Source organism: Cynocephalus volans, chromosome 16 (assembly GCF_027409185.1).
Source record: "Cynocephalus volans isolate mCynVol1 chromosome 16, mCynVol1.pri, whole genome shotgun sequence".
Taxonomy (NCBI): domain Eukaryota; kingdom Metazoa; phylum Chordata; class Mammalia; order Dermoptera; family Cynocephalidae; genus Cynocephalus; species Cynocephalus volans.
In genome coordinates, this window is record NC_084475.1 from 58,841,962 (window position 1) to 58,863,498 (window position 21,537).

At 33.0% G+C, this 21,537-nt stretch overlaps 1 protein-coding gene across 1 annotated transcript in view; it reads left to right on the forward strand.

The window, feature by feature from the left end:
• The window catches only part of CNTLN (centlein), a 289,401-nt gene that overhangs the window by 64,133 nt on the left and 203,731 nt on the right, over positions 1-21,537 (forward strand). Inside the window, exons 7-8 of the mRNA XM_063081076.1 lie at positions 6,054-6,216; positions 16,245-16,439. Coding sequence (XP_062937146.1) covers positions 6,054-6,216; positions 16,245-16,439 — 358 coding nt within the window. The remainder of the gene's footprint in view (positions 1-6,053; positions 6,217-16,244; positions 16,440-21,537) is intronic.

Sequence of the window (21,537 nt, forward strand, 5' to 3'; positions counted from 1 at the left end):
GTTCTTATCATGAGGGTGAGGAAAAGTATAAATTTTATAGATGATAGACTGGTTGGCTTACCACTCATGGTGTAATTATTTTTTAAGCCAATTATTTAATAATGTCAGAAAAGTAATTCTAAATACGAATAGAATCTTTGGAAAAAATTTTAATATTACAACTTATTCCTATCTTCTCAATAAGATAGTATAGCTTTTAGTCATTGCTTAACACTTTTAGTTTAACAAATCAATTTTTTTTTTTTTGGCAGCTGGCCAGTGTGGGGATCTGAACCCTTGACCTTGGTGTTACAACACCAGGCTCTAACTAACTGAGCTAACTCACCAGCCCAACTTTTAGTTGGGCTTTAAACTTTTAGTTTAAAAGCTTCTCATACTTTTCAAGACTGCTGTTTTCATTTTATATTGTTTTAAAGTTTTGAATATTGTTTCATATATCGAATTGAAATTTATCTTTTTGTAATTTCCACCATTTATCTTAGTTTTGTTTTCTGGAATCTTAGAGACAATCTAATTCTCTTTTTTATAACATAGCCCTTTTGTTAGTTAGCCCATAGAAGATAGTTATCAATGACCACATTTTTTCATTAATTGGTTAACTATCTCTATTTCTCATACAAATTCTTCATGTATGTATTTCACAGATGTTATAGTGTTTTGGGTTTCCTCTCTGAATATATCCCATATTGTCAGTATCCATACTGTAATAGTCTCCTTAAAATATGGCATCTAGAACTGTATAAAATATTTCACCAATGATGTTTCCATTTTAGAGTATGATGGTGTTAAGCTATTGGATGGAACATGGTATCCATTCTAGGATACAGTGTAGAGTTAAGTATGTGGGATTATAATAATTGTCTTTTCCACTAAATTTTGCCCAAGTTTGTATACTTAAATTTAGTGTATTGCAAGAGCTATAAGTTACAGTAAATAAAGCAATAATACCACAGATGCACGTTTCTTACACAGCAATAAAACAGTAATAGCTAATGGGCCATGTGTAATTGTTAGAGTTTGATTATAAGGACGCAGAGGAGGAGGGTAACACATAGTTGGTAGTTTGGAACAGAGGACTTTGACTTGAACCCTCATTATAGGGTAGTAGTTGATATGTCTGTGGTGTTTCTCCTGTGCTGTTTGCGTGAGAATTACTTGTTGGATGTATGTACTATGTATTTCATTTCCTTCATCATTTTTATTCCATGGTGAAAGGGTAGTTATGATATTCCAGGGTACTTTATTGAATCTGTATGTTGTACTGAAGACACACAAAGCCATAATCATGGAAAAAGTGGTATAGGCACTTCCTTATTTAGACATACTTTTTGTTACTGATAAATTATGTAGTTGACTTAGCTTTGTTTTTGTGTGGGTTTATTTCTTTGGAGGTTATATTATTTTATTATTATTGTTGCTATTTAAATGGAATCTTTCCTTGCCATATAGTATCCAAGTGATTTTCCTTTTATTGCTTATAGTTTTGCTGTACATGTTTTGATGTGCAAGGTTTTGGTAGGTAAAGTGTTTACAGTTTCGTTTTTACTGTGAATTGTAATTTTTACTTTTTTCTGTATAAATTTTTTGCATTGAGTTCTCATTCCTCTGAAATTAATATTGCTATTCTTGCTTTATTTCTGTTTATGATAACTCATAAAATAAAGACATAATTATTTTGGTATAAATGATATATGTGAATTATAAAAAAAATATGCAGTACAGAAAAGTACAAAGAAGATAGAGAAAAAAGTTACACTAAAATGCACCCTGGAGAAATAATAACCATTAAAATTTTGTGACAATTGTAGATTTTTCTCGGTTTATATTTATATGTTCAAGATTGGGTAGGCAGGAGTTTTTAGATAAAAGAGACTCTGTTGTGCATATTCTTTTAGTGACTAATAACTAGTTTTTTATGAATATAATAGAACAATAAAGCTTGCTGGTGTGAAATTGAGGGAATTATTAAATCTCAGATAACTATTTCTTCTCTTAAGAAACAATAACTCTTTTTCTAAACTTAAGAAAGAAATGACATGGAAAACTTTGAAGGTTATGTTATGTTGTTTTTTTTAAACTATATTTTATCTTTGGTTGGTTTTGACATCTGCTATGTATACTTTGGAAATTAGCATATAAATCCAATCGTTTTAACTCCCCCTCAATTTGTGTCTCAAGAATTATAGTATTTATCTCCTCTTGTATAACCACAATGCCCACAAATGTTTAGGCTTAGTTCTGTATATTACTTCAGTGCTCATCACTAAGGTTTTTACTCTTAATGTGTTCATTTCCATACTCTTGTTTTTATTCATCTCATGGACTCATATTTACCAGGACCTTCTCTGTTGCTAGAGTATGCTTTCTTCACCATTGGCATCAGATTTAACCATGTGACTTATTGTGGTGAACGGTATAAGAGGGAAAGACATGGGCCACATCCTGGCAAATGTTTTAAAGGAGTTGTTGCTTGGTTTGCCTTTACTTTTCACCCTCTGCCAGGAGAGTGGCATATTCTCGATACAGTCTGATGTTTCAGTTTGGGTCTTCGAATAGAGGAAAGCCACATATAATGTGAGCAAGCAACAAATCTTTGTTTTTGTAAACTATCAAGATTTTTAAAAACTGTGGAATAACATAGAGAGGCTGTTTGAAACCTTCCATCAGTTTTTGTTATCAAACCTGATCTCTATAAAGATATTCCTAATTTACCCCATGGCCCACTCAATCTCTCTGATAGCATCACTATAACTGAAAGATCATTGGATTTACCTTTTAGCCATACAGTATTTTTTACAGAACTTAACATCCTTCTTGAGATAGGAGGAAGCATTGTTCGTTCTCAGCATCCTCTCTTTCAGCTCAATCCAGATTTTCCTTTATTCCTTTTGATCGGTGTCTAGAGGAACTTCTCAAGTTTGAACTTAACAGAATTAATTTTATATTCCATACCTTTCATTTTGCTTATAACTGCTTTCATTATGGATTTTAATGCAATGATGGCACCTTTTTTTCTTTTTAACAATCCTTCTTTATGTTATCTTTTTCATTTCATCCATTCAACAACTGTTTTCAGATATGCTAGCAGAGCCTGAGTCAGGAATTAAATACTGATTAGTTACTTGGGAGATTAAATTCCAGTGCAAAGTAGTTGAGAGAACAAGAATCTGAGGCAGGGAAGGATAAAAAGTAATTCAGGGTAATGCATTATTATTCTGGCCACTGCTTCATGATGAGCCATGAAGAAACAGCAGGTGCACTGAATTAGCCACCAAGGTTGATTCTGGATGGAGAAACCATGCCCTAGAGTAGTCCATCAGATGGAAGAAGAATATATCAGTCTGGTTTTTCTTCCTGTGTTTGTCTTCCATTGGTCCAAGTTTGCTGCTCATACCATGCCCTGCATTGTAGCATTTTATCCTAGTCTAGATGTGGTAGAAGGAGACAGACACTCTAGGCATGCAGCTGGTTAGCCTCAAGTGATGAAGCCATGTGAGCTGTATAAATTTGGTATGCTGAAGTGGGAGTTAATATACTGAGGCAGAGCAAGGGACTGAAAGCCTAGGAAACAGGTAAGGCTGAATCTAAAAAGATGCATAAGATGTGTTTGAGACAACAATGAAAATTTAATAAGAGACAGGGACTGTCTTAGATGCTCTGTTTACAGCAGTAAACAAAAATGTCCCTGCCCTCACAGAGATGCCCTCACATCTTGGCTTTCAATTGCTGTTTCAGAGAGGTGTGATGGCTTCTTTTTGTTTATTTTTCTTTAATTTCTTCAGTAACTCCTATTCAGAGGTGTACTTTTCCTGTGAATATGTACATTGAAATTTCTTTTTTCTTAATTTTAAGTCCTCTCCCTTTTAATGTCTTGTTTGTTTTTACTTGTTTTCAAATGAAGAAAGATCTAGACAAATTCAGTGTTTTACAGTGGTCCGGATGTGTGAGTTTTATAAGTCTTCTTTGTTACCTTCCTTGATACCAACCAAGTTCCACTTTTATATTTGCAACATTAATGTACATATCACCCATCTACTTTTTAGGGAGTGGGGGGGACCAAAGAAAGAAATATATTTACATAATGTAAGATTATGCTTTCATTCTACATATTAAATGTATGTCCAGCAAATAGCATGAGACGGGAGACAAAAATAAGCTCTTTCCTTAGTTGATTTTTAATCCTCAAGTGACTCATAATAATATGGACATCTCCCTACTCTTGAGTGTGCTTCTGATGACTAAAGATACATATATTTTGTTGCATGTGATCCTTAAATACAAGCCAACTACTGATTCTGGCTCTCTCATTAAGAAATAGCAAATGTCTTCTAATATTGGAGAGATAAATTTGCTATGTTTTACATTGTATTGAAAGATATGTTTTATCTTTATCATGTCCCCTTTCTGAACGCAACATTTCCTTAGGTCTCCAGGCTAGCATATATCTTGACTATACTCAGATGGAATTTTCTCCTACACTATTGCTTATCTCCTTGGATAATTTTTGCCAGTGTTATTCATGAAAAATGGTAATACTCAGCATACGTTATTACTATGGTTCTCTTTTTCCCTCCTCTTGTAAATATTACATTGTCTGGAGGAATTGTGCCATTATTGGTTCTCTTCTCTCCCCTCCCCCATTTTTGGACTGTTATTTTCTTTAAATTTTAGTGTTTTGAATAGTTACAGAAAGGTGGTGTGTGTATATGTATCTGTATGGGTGCAGGGGTTGTAGTTGTGGTTAGAGAACATTAACGTTCTAAACCTTGTTTCTCCCATATTAATTTTTGTCCATCTTCAGCAACTGCTTAAATATCTCTTTTGTGCCTTCTTTCTTTCAAGATTTATCTTATGTAAATGAATCAGTTTTAAGTTATATATAAGAAGAAGAGTTCTGTTTTAAAAAATACAAACTCCGAAATATATATTCTATAGTGTATTTTGATGAAATAGGCCTCTGTAAATATTTTTCAGATTGAATATACAAAATGATTTCCAGTTTTATATGATCTATATTTTACAGAATTCACTACCACAGGAATCTGGAAACCTCTATCCCAGAGGTGTGGTTCTCTGGGACCCTTAGTATGTACCGTCATTACCACCACCAGCTCATTTGTTCTCCTGCTTACAAATTTCACCCCAGGTAGTTTAGAAGGATTGGTTTTTCCCTGTGTTGTCCTTCCTTTTGACTTTCTTATTTATTCTTCCCTTCAAGCAGGATTAGAGGAGTCACAGGAATCCCAGACCAGGACCTTGAAGTTACAAACTAAAATTGGCACTGGGACTTTAAGGAACTTCAGTTGGAAAACTTAATTTGCCTTTTTTTTTTTTTTTTTAAATAATTATAACAATTTATTGTTGAGGCTGAACATTTATAGATATAATATGTATAACACTTATAATATGTATAACAATAATTCTGCCAAAGAAGGGGAAAGGGAATATAGCTATATAGGGGCAATGTTTCTGTATAGCACTACAATTAAAGTTAGTATAAATCTAAAGCTGATTCTGATAAGATGTGTATACAGTAAGCTCTAGATCAACAACTGTATTAGTCCATTTCTGTTGCTTATAACAAAATATCTGAACTAAGTAATTGATAAGAAAATGAAATTGGGATTCTTTTTAATGTATTTAAAATTCTGTGTAATATACATGAAAGGTTGACATACCCTGTATTCACAACTGTCTGATAACTATAGTTGGCATCAGTACTTATCTTTTCTTGAAACTCAAGTGTTAACTTAATTTCAATAAGAAGGTGGTACTATGACTGTATATTCAGGGTTTTTATTACTATCAAGCTATAAAAGAAAATTGATAAGTATTTGGCTTTCTAAGTCATAGTAGTTCTATCAATACTTTCTAGGTATATGTGATAAATATTAAATACTTTATATATTATTTATTTTATTAATAAGTTTCCCTGCAGCAAAAAACAATAGATGAAAAATAGGAAACCTGTATATAACTTTAGATGAACATAGTTATTTAGCTGAGATGATCTTTATTAATGCTTCTCTCTATTTATTGGTTGTTTTACACAGGAAAGAACTGCAGGAGCTGCAGAATCTTTACAAGCAGAACAGTGCACATACAGCGCAGCAAGCAGAGCTGATCCAGCAGCTTCAGGTTCTCAATATGGACACCCAAAAAGTACTGAGAAATCAGGAAGATGTTCACACAGCTGAAAGTATATCGTATCAAAAAGTATGCTTTTATTCTGTCATAAAAATGTAAATTTGTGTGTATGAACTAATGAAAATATATAGAATTCAACTTTTTTCAAATTTCAGCATTTTTTTATTACTGCCTTTTACATAAATTTCTTCAAAATTAAGTATGGAGTATGATTCAATTTGGTAATATTTAAAATTTTGTGAGTTTACTTTATGGTTAATTAGAGCTGAACCATAGAAAATATAGATGTAAATTTATTCTGTAGGATATTGTCTTTATAAATTGGAATTTTCATATCTACTCTGAAACATAGTAGAAGTATAGGTCCCAATCTGGGAAGATTTGGGGAATGTAATTCCTCAGCCTTCTATTACAAGAAATTATTTCTTCAAATATGATCTTGTTTATTACCTAAGGCAGACTTTTATTATCAAATTTATGCATTATTTTACTGGCAAATTTGCACAAACACAAAGGAGAATGCTGATGAGTTCTTCAGTGTCAATATTTTCCAAGGATTTTTCTCTTTATTTTGTATGTTTCTTTTCAGTAGTCATTTCTTTGCACTTGTTTTATGAGCCCTTCAAGAAGGCTTACTCAGCAATTTAGATATGCTAACTGACTCTGTAGCAATAATTATGGCTAGTAATTAAAAAAAAAGCCCACCTTTATTGAGTTCCTTGTATGTTTTGTGTAGTGTAATAAGTTATTTAAATAAATATTTTAGTTTGTATATAGATCAACCCTATGAAAGTGGTGTTAGTTCCTTTTAATAGTTGGGCCGGGTCAGGCTTAGAGATGTAAAGTAGTGCAATACATATTAAATTTGGGGGATTTTTTTCTTTTAGTCTTAATCTTTTCCTGAAAAAGCACCATGAAAATTCAATATCAACAATTAACGTGAAATAACTTTATTAAGTATACTGTAAACACATATTTTTAAATGATGGTTTGGAACAGTGGTTTTCACTCTGTATTGTGTGTTCCCTTCCTGTTTCCCTAAGAACATGGATGATACAAAGCAGGAGGGTAAAGCTTATGCCCTCCACTTCAGCTAGAGCAGCTCCATCCACTTTTGTTTTATACTGCGGAATTGCCCACTATTCTTTTTTTTTTAAACCAGGCATCACTGCTAAAATGATTTGAAAAATTCTGCCTTATTAGTAACTTTAATTGTATTTTTTTTTTCTTCAACATTTGTAACCATTGATCACTCCCTATTTCTTGAAACACTTTTTTTCCCCTTCTTGCTTCCAGTACACTACAATTGTGTGGTTTTATTCCTTCAGTTTCCTTTTTAGTTTCTTTATGGTTCTTTCTAGTCTCCGTGTCCTCTGTAAGTGTTAAAATGACCCACGCTTCTGTCTTAGAACCTCTTTTTTCTGTTTAAACTCGCACCCTAGATGATTTTATCACCTGGGTTCTCAAAATCATATTGTCTATATGCAGATGACCCAACTTTGTTTGTCTACCCTGCATCTCTTCCTTGAACTCTAGGAAAGGACATATTTAATTGTCTACTTAATTAATGTCTCTTTGCTTGGATGTCTAATGGGCATCTCATACTTAACATGCTTAAAATTCAGCTTTTGTCTGCTCTATCAGCACGTCTGCAGAATTATTCTACTTACCACCACCCCTGCTGTCACCATTCTGTCTGGGTCGCTATCGTGTATTATCTGGATTATTGCAGTAACTTGCCACTTTGTTTCTTTGCTTTGACCTTATACCCTTTGAGTCCATTCTCAACACAATTGCCAGGATATTCTTGCTAAAACTTAGAAGGTTCAATCAGGTCACTCCTCTTTTCAAATCCCTGCATTAGTTTTCCAGTCCATTAAAAGTAAAAACGTTAAGTTCTTACTACAATCTGTGAGACCTTACATGATCTGACTCTACATTATCTATCTTCTCTCATCTTTGCCTTCTCTTCTCCTTATTCACTCAATTTCAGCCAAACTAACCTTGTTTTTGTTCCTTGAATGTATGACGTATTCTTCAACCTCAAGGTCTTTGCACTTGCTTTCAGTGCCTGAAAGCTCTTCCCTTGGTTAACTGCATAGATATCATTTTATTTCTTTTATTCTTCACCTCTTATAGCTTAAAATTACTTGATAACAGACATTTAATAGCAGAAGTAAGAATGATGTATGTTGTAATAGCAGAAGTAGAGAGAAGTATGGGAACATGGCTAGGGCCTATTCCTAGGCTAGGGATAAAGAAGGCTTTCCTTGATGAAGTAACATTAGTGATTTATTTTGAGAAGATAAAAAGATATCAGTAAGACAAACTAGTTTCTTATAACTGTTCAAATGAACTCTATCTCAAACCATAAATTCCTTAGTCAGTGCCTTTACTAAATTTGGAGAGGAAGAGCTTATATAACCCTATTTGTAGAACTTTTTTCATAACCTAAATTTTGATCTGGGGTACTTTTTGAAACCTCACACACCTTTCCCCTAGGATCATGTTTATCCCTCCAAGAATCATAATAGATAATGAGAGATGTAAGTGATGGGAATGTGTTGTTCTTATGAATAGTATTGAGGCAGAAAGAAACCAAAAAAGAACATATGCTAATTTAAAGAATTTGCTTACTTTTCCTTGTGTTTAGCCTATTTTTTGTCCTTTCTCCAGATTGAATTCTGTTTTCCTTTTTATTTGTTCCTCAAACATTATCTCAGTTAGAGGGATGAAAACTTCATTGATATTTAACTTAATACTAGTTCTGAAACTGTAATTCCCATCCTAGTATTTTAATTTTGAATTTATTTTAGATCCTTGTAGTTGTTCATAAGGTTTTCATTAGTATCTTCAACAAGACTCAATTGGAAAGTCTTTTTCTTGATTATTTATTTATACTTTATAAATTTTGACTGTGGTTAGCAGACATTACAATTATTTTTCTTTGGGAGTCCATGCAAGAATAGTTATTCAACAAAGAAAAAATCTTTTATAATTCCATCTCCCAGAAGCAAATACTGTTAATATTTTGAATATTTCTTTACAGCTTTTTAAATGCATTTTAACATATCTATGAACACACTAATATCTTTCACTTCAACATTATATTAAAACAATATCATGACATATTAACTATTATAGAAATAGTAATATAGTTTGTTTAATAATTTTTCCAGTGTTGATTATATATGTTATTTAAAGTTTTTGCTATTGTAAATAAAGTTGCAATAAATATCTCTTTGTTGTCAGTTCAGACTATTACTATTCATTAGAGTGTATCGACTACACACACACACACAACATGACCCACTCACCCAGGGAAGAATTCCTTTTATGAAGAAGCTAGTAACATCATATAAACAGTGTGCAGTTAAGTCTTAATTAGTACATAAAGATAGTCTTGTTTAAATTATTAATTATTAATTAAGAATACACAGGGTATCATGGAGTTGGAAGGGGAAGTGCCTATCACATATTCACATATTTACATAAATGTAAATTACTGAACCTTAGGGAGTTGAATATCCTACTTTGGATAGTACAATTTTAAAATCATAGGTGCTAGGGCCGAGCCCGTGGCGCACTCAGAAGAGTGCGGCGCTGGGAGCGCAGCGACGCTCCCGCCGCGGGTTCGGATCCTATGTAGGAATGGCCGGTGCGCTCACTGGCTGAGTGCCGGTCACGAAAAAGACAAAAAAAAAAAAAAAAAAATTTAAAAATTAAAAAAAAAAAAAAAATCATAGGTGCTTATTTGAATTGTAAGAGTATTTTAAAACTTTACAGGGATATGTCTGTCTTAATTAAAATATTATTCTAGTCCATTTAACTTTTAACTGTTTGGGTGAGTGAATGGTTCTATAGTGGTAAAAAATGTGGAGACACTAAGAATACAAGTGAGAAGACCTTCTAGTTAGATCACAATCATAAATAAAGATAAAGAAAATTGTAGTATACGCCAGGGAGAATCTGTGTCTCTGTTTGCACACATTGTTTTAGAGATATATTATGTAAATTATAGTAAAATGTAAGGCATCTCCAGCAACTGTATAATAATAGTAGTTAACATTTATTGAGCTTATTGTATATCAGGTACTAGCTTTTGATTCATTGTTTAAGCTTCACACCAACCCTATATGGTATTATTATTTTTCCTGTTTTATGGATCAAGTAGCTGAGGCTAACTCTATAGTCTAAAGTCAAACAGCAAAAATAAAAATTATTAATCAATTAATTAATTAAAGTCAAACAGCTATGTGTATAGAGTTCACATCTAGGTAATATTGAGTCCAGAATCCATACTCTCCAACTTTATTACAAAGTCCATAGTATAGTTCAGTTATACATGGAAAAAATGTGATCTTATCCTTAAAGGACTTGATAAGCAGATTCTGCAAACTTGCATTATCCATTCTCACCAAAATTCTTTCAATGCTTAATAACTTTTAATGTTGGAAAATTTATCCTGATATCTAAGTTAAATGTTTTTCACAAGATTCCATTGCATTCTTTTTGGTGAAAGAGGAGCATTGCATGTTAACATCATTTGGGAAAAGGGCCTCCGTCATTACTCTCTAGCCACTGTTTCTCCTGACTGTACAAACTTGATTTCTTTAATTTTGCTATAACATCATGGTTTTTAAGTTTTTGACTTTCTGCAGATTTTTTGCTAAATTTGTTTTTTCCTCCCACAAAATGTCTTGGTCGTGGAGTATAGTATTTTAAAATTTGGGAATAACCACACTGCTTTGTTTATCATGTGTGCTACTATTTAGTCTTCCAGTGTTCATTTATATCAAATTATTCATAGTAATCCTAGAGCATTTTACTGAATACTTTATTCCTTTTCCACGAGTATTTGTCTAGATTTTTCCAATATACTTGAATAATCTAATGAGCCATGCAACAATGAAATTAAATTGTTTATTTAAAAATTCAGATTTTCAAATATATTCTCACATAGATTAATTTTAATATTTCTAAATAATAATTGAGGTTTAGCTGTAAGACTCAGGTGAGTTGAATTAAAAGATAATTTATGTCCAAGTTTTTACTGAACTTACTTCTTTAAGAGTTACATCTTCCACGGGGCTGGCCCGTGGCTCACTCAGGAGAGTGTGGTGCTGATAACACCAAGGCCCCGGGTTCGGATACCATATAGGGATGGCCAGTTCGCTCACTGGCTGAGCGTGGTGCTGACAACACCAAGTCAAGGGTTAAGATCCCCTTACCGGTCATCTTTAAAAAAAAAAAAAAAAAAAAGAGTTAGGTCTTCTTAATTTACTATTTCTAGTGAAGTTTCTGTTTCCTCTGTTCTCTTTCTTTCAGTTCTCTGCCCTTTTTTTTCTCTTGCTCTTTCATTTCCCCTCCTTTCTCTTATTTATTAAGTAGGTTTGTATAATAATATCCATTTTATTATCTGAAAAGATAAAAATAGTTGCCCAGAGTGGTAGGATGAGGGGAATAAGGAGAGACAAAGGTGAAGAGAGAAAACTGAAAAAGTTTTTGAGCATAGGAAGGAAGTGAGTCCCCGGGGGTCTCCAAACAAATCATTAGTCTCATACTCAAATCTACCTACCATCTAATGTGGAGGGCTATTCTAGAAGAGTAACACCCATCAAAATAATTAAAGTAAGCTAGCATGTTCTCTTCCCTGAGCGTGTAGCCATTACATAATTTTTTTATATCTTTATATCTCTGCACATCATTTATATATCTGTGTGATTTAAATATTGATAGGAATTGTATCAGTGTTTATAATTTCTAAACCATCTAACATGTTTTTATTTTATAATCTTTTGTTCTGTTTAATGATAATTACATTACACAAGCTAATATCAATCTGGGAAAATAAGGAGTTTATACATACTTTTAGTCTAAATGCACGTTAAATCAGAGTTTTTTCTTCTCATTTTCTGCTATAAATAGACGCAATTTTCATTTGAATTTATTGTCTCGGTGTCACAAATAGTATACTTACTAAATATGGAAAGTTTAACTCTTTAAACAAATTGCTATCGTTGCTTTGCCTCCCACGGCTTTGTCACCCCTTTTCTCCTGGGTGATGGAGCCGCCAAAGATTACTCAAAGTCCATCTCTTCTGAGCAGTGTGAAGCCCTGAAAAGGCGTTAATCTCTTGGAACCCTCAAGATAGAGGCATTCCTTCCATTTGGGAAATTAACCCCAAATTGGAGTTCTCTTCCCACTTTTATTCTCCAGACCAGGAAGTTTCAGGAAGAGAACATGGGTGGGGTTTTTGCTAAGTATAGTTTAACAAGTGTAATAGAAACTGGTAACATTCAGTAAGACAAGCAAGATGGCATTCCATAATGCAATTTTCAAGAAGTCGATCCACCAACAAAAGCTTGATCTTAGCGAACATTCTCTTCTTACAGCAATTTCCCGGTATCTTTACATATCAATCAGTAACCTGTCTGTCTTTGAGCCAGCAACCTTGCTGTGTTACAGTTCTTTATTTTACAACAGAGACTATAGCCTGGGGAAAATTTCCTGTCTTTTGCAAGTTTAATATTTGAAAACTGCAAGGCTTTGGAAAACCAGGCCCTGTGAAATACATTTGCTTTATGTATACTCCACAACTATTATTGGATTACAGAGTATATACATTCCCCAAGTTGTTAAGGTAAATAAAATATCATTTTGTTTTTCAACACTAATAAAAATTTGGGAAAAAAATACTTCAGTCTCAGACCCTGAAAATTAAAGGACTTGGAGTTTGGGGTCCTATTTTTAGAGATAACTTGCTTTCTGTCTCTTGGAGATGCTCTCAACCTTTTTTCACTTTAAAAGCATCAACAGAAAATAGCATGAAGAATAATAAGCATAATAAATTACTAATGGGTTATAATAATTGTTTTTATGGCCAGAGTTCTTGCAAAAAATTCTGATCCATCCCAGCTCTTTGGACTATTAGAGGAAAAAATGTAGAGAAAAGAGCCTTTCTGAAAACTGCTGTAAGGAATTCTGATTGCTAGTAGAGAAAAACCTGCTAACTCAGGATGCCTAAACCAATGCACATGAATGAATTTATTACATTACTTGATTTACTCACTTGAGGACTTTTTTTTTTTACTGTGCTCCTATTAATGGGATAAGAATAAGATGGTATCTAGCCATGGCACTGGAACATCCTAAACTTTTGCCTCCTTGTAAGATCTCCTAGAGAAATAAACATTTTATTACCCTGAGCACTTTTTTGTCACTAGAAAACACTTTAGAAATAAAGATAGACTTAACCTTGTTGAAGGCTCTTTTAACCAAGTATACTGGTGGACTAGGGCCTAGAATAAAAAATGGCTGGAGGGCTGTCTTTGCTTCCTGAACTCTAAGTCCACAACTTAATGATCATATACCTATTAATCAAGTGAAGTCCAGTCAACCATCAAAGAAAACAGGACAATATTGAACAGGAAAAATTTGAAGTAAGAACTAAGGAATAAGAGAATTTGTTCCAATTTCTAGAACAGGGCTGGTCTGCATTATCGTTTCCAGACTTTCTGAGTTCTTTTTCACCTGCTGCTTGGAAAGATGTGTATTCAGTGCCAGACACAAAGTTTGCCCCATTGTCTAGATTTACTCACCCAGTCATATCAGATCAAGTCAGGGCAACTTCCGAATAGGAATGCACCTGCATAAACAGCATGGCAGAGAGAGCAAAAGAAGGAAACATAGAAGAGCACTGTTAGCCTTCTGTTTTATGAAGCAAGAAAGAAGAGAGAGAAGAGAGGAGACAAGAAAAGAGATTAAGATAGAGATAGAGCTGCCTTCTATGATCAAATAGTCCCAGAGCCTTATATCTCTGAAGGAAGACCCCAAGACAAGACACCTGGGAGTAAAGTATACCACACCCTTGGCACTAATGGCTAGTAAATTGGTCCTCAATCCTGACCACACATTAGTATCATGCCTGCACCTTGGTCATTGTGGGGGAAGTTATGCGATTTTCTTTATCAACGCTTGTCAGTGTCCATGAGATTCTCAAATATTTGAAATCTGTAAATTCTTTAATAATATTATTTTTATTATTTTCCTTAAAAATTATTGTACTGATTGGGTAAAAGTTGATTAGTATAAATCAAGGATACAAATAATAGAAAGTGTTTAAATAATCTATTAACTGAATAAGTGACTATTCAGTGAACGGCAGACCATCACTCATCCTAGTCTAGTCTCACCTCTCTTTGGCTAGCTTAACTCTTGTGTCCAGAGTTTGCTTTTTTATTTTTTATCCTGAACCAAGTTACAAAAGCAGCCACACACAGTACAGGTAGGCCACTGTAGGGTCCACTCTGACCTCTTCATTGTCCCTCAAAGCTGTCAGGTTCCTACTCTCTCTTTCCTTCTAGAATATCTGATGATATCAGCTGTGGAAAGGACATTGGACATACACCCTGATATAAAGGTAATGAGAGGGGAAAGCACAAATTTATGGTCTGAAATTCTTTATAAATCATATAGGCAACATTTCCTTTCTAAATATTGCTTAGACTTCAGCTACAAAGTGAAGTGGATTATCTAAGTATCTCTATAATAATGCAGAGATAGTCCTCTATAGAAGTGAAAAAGTATATTGAGCTATACAGTTATACTTGTATGTCAGAGGAGTAATTTGGCGGTCTTGTTTTTATGACATTATATATTTGAGGAAATGCACTAAGGAAATTAACAAGCATTTGTTTTATTTTAAACTTTAAAAAATTGAAATGTAACATACATACAGAAATATATACAAATACTTAGTATATAGATGAACTAAAGCTTTACAGTCTTTTGTTTAAGTTTCTTTCCATGAGGCAAGGCCAACTAATGGAAGATGTTCTGCATCTTTAACTGAATGAGCAAACCTAAAAACCTACTGTATCAGCTACATAATTTTGAGGTTTTCCATTGGGGCTTTTGCTTTGTTATAAAATTTTACTATCTCACTATTAGACTTTTTTTTTTTTAAAAACAAGTCTTAGCTCTTGGGTCACTTTCCTAGTAGCAGCAGATATATACATACTGATTCTGTATGTACGTCAGTTACCATAGATTGAATTATGTCTCATTAAATCACAATCATAACTTAGTATTTTTATCACAAAGTAAGTTCATGAATATTGGAGGCATACCATATATTACTCTGTATGACACCTCTTGAATACCATATGTTGTGTCACACTTTGAGTGATCTCTAGTTTATATTTATTTAATTCACATTGCCTTAAAAATTTTCTTAAGTTATCTCTCACACCTTTAGAACAGTGTTTCTATGTTATCACACTGTTTAAGGTCTTAAATAACTTCCTGTTAACTACAGAACAAGTCCATCCTCCTTAATCTGGTCTTGGAGAGTCTTTATATTTTGTCTATAACCTTTTTGCCTGACTTTGTCTTTCACAGTTCCTTCTAACCCTCCTTAGCAGTAGATGCTAATTTATACTAAATGGGAATATATCAGTCAACCTTAATGAACCCTCAGTAAAATACTCCTAGTTTTTCTTTTTTCTTTTTTCAAATGTGTACAAGGGTACTTCACAAAATTTGTGGAAAAATAGAATTGAAAGATAATACAAATCTTTCCAAGGACTCTCTGAAGTACCCTCATATAGTAAGTCCAATTAAGCTGATATATCTTATTCTCCTTTGTGTCCTTTCCTGTCACTGTACATTATTTTCCACATTTCTGCCACCGTTAGAATGACTTTGTTTTCAGTCAGTTCCAGTAATACTGTCATGGCTCAGTTCAAGTCCTTTCTTTTTCATGAAGCTCTCTGAGATTAATATAGCTAGCTTGAAGTATTTTCATCCTACTTAGAAATTCAGCATTCTTTCCCTACATTGCACTGGCTAATAATACATATTGCCTTTTTGGTACCAGTTGTAGTTTTATTCATATTTCATTATGTTATTTAATTTTCCTTATGTTTATGTCTTCTTTATCTCTTAGACTAGTAAAATAACCTAAGGGCAAGGACTATGTCATACACCATGATTATATATATATATATGTGTATATATATATAAATGTATATATTTACAGATACATAACTATTTAATAGATTATTAATATAATTTGGATATATTTTTTGAAACAGCTTTACAATGAGTTACATATTTGTTTTGAAACCACAAAAGCAAATGAAGCTATGCTCCGGCAAAGTGTTGTTAATCTTCAGGATCAACTATTTCAAAAAGAGCAAGAAAATGCTAAGTTAAAAGAAAAACTTCAGGAATCACAAGCAGCACCCTGTCCTTTACCTCAAGAAAGTGATTCAGAACATTCAGTACAGGTGAGAGACATTTTCTAAAAATCTTACCCAGTGTAATATTAAATCAAATTATCTCCTATAATCGACTAAAACACAATTTTAAATAAATTTGCATTTATTGGAATATAAATTGTGTCAGATAGTTTTGCATTATACTATTTTTTGTACTCTGTAGACATGAATGTTATATACAATACAGATTTATAAAGAAATGTAGAAATACAGGATATATCAAGTATAGTTATTGTGGTGAATCATTTGCCTTACACACATTATTGAAGAGCAAATTAATAGGTCATGCCTATTTTGAGACTTTCTAACTGAATTGGGTGATGAAATGGGAAGAATATCTAACAATAAGCAGTAAGTCATACTCATAAACTACTTACCATAATGCCTGGTATATGATACTTAATTCCTATTAGTCCTGATTCTGTCACTACCTTGATGTATGATTTTTGTACAGGTCACTGACCTTTCTAATTATAATATTTCCTGTGGTACATGAGGTAGTGTAAATGTATAGATAAATATAGGGGATCTGGATTAAAAACAACCTGAGATCAAATTATAGCTCTGCCTGTGAGCTTTATGAACTTGGAAACATTTCTTAACTCTTTTGTCTAAAGTGTCTTCATAAATAAAAAGTTGATATTAATGTTATCTATGTCATAGTTTTGTGAGTTTTAATGACATAGTGCATTAACTTGGCATACAGAAAATGTTCAATGGTACTTCTTTCAGATAATTTGCAAGGTAAATTTCAGATCTAAATATCTTTTTAAAAACTCTATTTCTTTTTTCTTCATTTTAACATTTGTACATTTTTATAGGGTACAGTGTGTTGTTTCAATACATGCATATACTGCACAGTAATTCTCTTAGGATTTAAGTGTTTTTAAGGCACTTAGCATTATTTTTTAAAGTTTAGAATTTATTAATTTAAATCAGAAATGGAATGAACACAGACATGTAATTGGGTGCATAAGTGTTTCTTAATGATTTTTCAACAGTGATTTTTGAGCCTAGCACATTTTATCTTGCTAATAACTCAAACTTAAGACAGCAATTTTTATTTTATTTTATTTATTTATTTTTGACAACAGTTTTTAAATTTGCCTTGTATGGTATTGCATTTTTTGGACATCAGGTGCATGGAATTGGATTGATCCTAAAGTTTGTGTCATGACACACTATTATGATATGTGCATAGGCCTATTTAATTTAATTTAATTACTTTATTTATTATATTAAATACCATTGGTGCCACCAACTCATCCAATGACTTGAACATTACTAATGACTTACAACTTCTTCTATGTTCCTCCCTAATCTGGTACCTTGATTCTGTCACCAGAGGTAACCACTAAACTGTTTATCATTTTGATTATTTTTTAAAAAAATTTTGTCATGTAGAAATTTATGAGTAAACAGTATATCGTTTAATTTTGTCATTTATATAAATGGCATAATATGTGTTGTTGCATGGGGTTTGGAAGTTTTTACTCATCATTATGTTACTAAGATTCATCTTTGTTGTTTGGCATTGCTGTTCTATTGGATTTTTTTCTGATTGATTTATAAAAGTTTTTTATATGTTCTTGATATAAACTTGATTCCTAGTAAATTAAATATGTGGCAAATATCTTATTTCACTATGAACCTTTTCTTTTCTATTTTCCTTAAGGTGCCATTTGATGAACATAAATTAACTTTTAATTTTAATTTAGACAAACTAATCTCTTGTATTAGTGTTTTGGTATCTCATTTAAGAAATTCTTCTATATCCAAAGACAGAAAGGTATATTTTCTTCAAAAAGTTTTAAAGTTTTGCTTTTGTCATTTATGTTCACAATTCATTCAGAACTGTTTTTTGTTCATAGTATAAGGTAAGGATCTGTTTTTATTTATTTATTTTTCCTCAAATAATAACCAGGTTTTCCAGCTCAACCTGTTGAAACATCCCCCTTTTCCTTCCAATGTAGTGCTGGGCCATCTCTCTCATATATCTTAATTAAGTATATTTGTAAGTTTTTCTCTGGGCTCTGTTGTATTTTCTGTATTCTTACATAATATTACATTGTCTTTAATAGTGTAACTTTATAATAAGTTTTTATATTTGGTAGATCTATTCCTCCTTCCTTACTTTCCTTTAAAGTGTCTTGGCTATGTTGGTACTTAGCTCTTACATATAACTTTTAGGATAATTTATAAAGTTTCATGAAAAACACCATTGAAATTTTTCATGAAAAGTTTTATTGAAGTGTAACATACACATAGTAAAGCCTTAAGTATATAATAAACCTTAAGTGTATAATTCGGTGATGCTTTACAAAGTGAACAAACTAATAAATACCACCCTGATCAAGATATAAGATATTTCCAGTGTCCAAGATGTCGGGTCCACCGCCGGTCGACCCGAACAGCCCTAGAAAAAAACGCCTGTTATCAGTCTCTCCCTTGGTGTTCCTTCTGGTGGGCGAGCGAATTGCCCAAATTCCTCCGTCCCCATTGGAAGGAGACGGGGAAGAGAGCCGTGAAGAGAAGTGAGCACAGCCAGGGGACACTCAGATGCGGCGGGGGTTCTGTCGAGCAGTTCCGTTTATTATCACACAAGCACTTGCTTTTATAGGCAGATGGGGAGGGGAGGTTTTAACATAATCCTATCAGCTTAAAGGTCAAGAGCATGCATCCTGTCTCAATGCCTAGCTATTGCAATCACGCAGTGTTCACGAGCACAGAAGTGCGTATTTGGCCAATAAGGGCTAAGGCAAGGTTCCTGCAGACACTCCCACCCTACTTCCTCCCGGCGCCATCTTAGGCTGCCGCGTTAATACGCCCTTATGGGCCTATAATGGCGCTGCTTGTAATGTCACTTAAGGTGGCGTTAGTTTTTAAGGCCGGACACAAGAAACCTCTCTAATGTTTCTAATCAGTAGCTATCTCCACAGATGTAACCACTCTTCTGACTTCTATAGCTATTGATTAATTTTGCTTGTTTTGAACCTTTCAGTATTTCATCATTAAGTACAGTGTTTGCTGTGGGTTTTTAAAAATATCCTTTATCACATTAAGGAAGTTCTCATCTGCTGTGCCTTGAATGTTTGTGTCGCTTCCAAAATTCATATTGAAACTTAATCCCCAATGTAATAGTATTAAGAAGTTGGGCCCTTAGGAGGTGATCAGGCCATAAGGACTCTGCTGTAATGGATGGGATTAGTGTCCTATGTAAGTGATGGAGGGAATTAACTAGGCCCATTTTTGCCCTTCCATCTCTTCTTCCCTGTGAGGACACAGCAAGAAGGTCTTTACCAGACAGCAAATGCCAGCACCTTGATCTTGGCCTTCTCAGTCTCCAGAACTGTAAGAAATAAATTTTTGTTCTTTATAAATTACCCAGTCTCGGATATTTTGTTATAGAAGCACACACAGACTAAGATACCATCTAGTCATTGTTTGATGAAAGCTTTTTTATGAGCAGGTATTGAGTGTATAATGCTTTTTTATGCATCTTTTAACATAATAGTAAGGTTTTTCTAATTTATTTTGTTAATGTGAATTACATTGATTGATTTTCAATTATTAATTCAATTTTGCATTCCTGAATTTAAACTAACATGTTTTATCATTTTTATATATTGTGGAATTCAATTTGCTTATATTTTGCTTAGGATTTTTACATCTATATTTATGAGGGATATTTGGCTGTACTATTCCTTTCTTGAATGATTTTTGTCAGATTTTGATATCAAGGTAATGCTGGTGTTCTAATATGAATTGCAAAGCATTCTCTTCTTTTCATTTTGCTAAAAGAGTTCATGTAAGACAGATATTATTTCTTGCTTAATAATAAATACTGAATGCTTTGCTTCTACGATCAGGAACAAGTCAAAAATGAGCTTTCTCATCAGTTTTATTCATCATTATACTGGAGATTCTAACTAGTACAATAAGGCAAGAAACATAAATAAACTCATACCAATTAGAAATAAGGAAATAAACTGTTCATTAACGGATAATATGGAATTTATATGGAAACCCTACAAATCTATGAAAAAGCTCCTAGGAATGGTAAATTTAGCAGTGTTGCAGGATGCAACATCAATTTGCAAGTCAGTTGTATTTCTACATACTAGAAAAAAATAATTATAAATTGAAATTAAAAAACAACACCATTTATAATGACATCAAAGGCTATGTAATAATTAAAGATAAATTTGATAAAATATGCACAAGGCCTGTATATTGAAAAGTATGAAACATATCAGAGGGAAATTAAAGAAGGCATACGTAAATGGACAGCTATGCCTAATTCATAAATTAGAAGATTAAATATTATTAAGAATGCCAGTTCTCTCTGTCTATCATGTAATCTATGCAAATTGATCTATCATTTAATCCCAACAAACTCCCAAGAGATCATTTTTAAAAAATAAATTGACAAGCCAATTCTAAAATTTACAGAGAAAATCAGGAAGAATAAAATCAAGTTTCATAAACAACAGAGTAGCAGGACTTACAGTCCTTGATTTGAGACTTATTTATTGAGTGAAAAAAATCAAGACATTGTGGTATTAATGTAACAACTGACAAAATAATCAATAGAACATACTAGGGTCCAGATATATACCCACTCATATATGTAGCTTTATAGTAACTTTTGAAATGAGGGTACTTTATCAAAATCCTTTTTCAAGAATACTCTGTAGGTTCTTGTCCCTTTGCTTTTTTGTAGAAATTTTAGTGTTAGCTTGTCAGTTTCTACAAACATGCATTCAGTTAGACATACTTCTAACTTTCCTTGTGATTTTCTATTTCCTAATTTGGCTATGTAGAAGTGTCTTGTGTAATTTTGAAGTGTGTGTGTGTGTGTGTGTGTGTGTTTCCCTGTATATCTTATTGTTATTGACTTCCAATGTACTTCCATGTGGTACTCTGTTCTATGGGTTAAATGTGTTCCCCAAAAGTTTATGTGTTGGAAACTTGATCTCCGTTGGAACAGTGCTAAGAGGGTGGGAAATCCTATCGTGGTATATGAAAGATGGGGCTTTTAAGAAGTGATTAGATTGTGAGGACTGTGCCCTGGTGAATCTGGTGAGTCCATTTATGGAGTAATGGG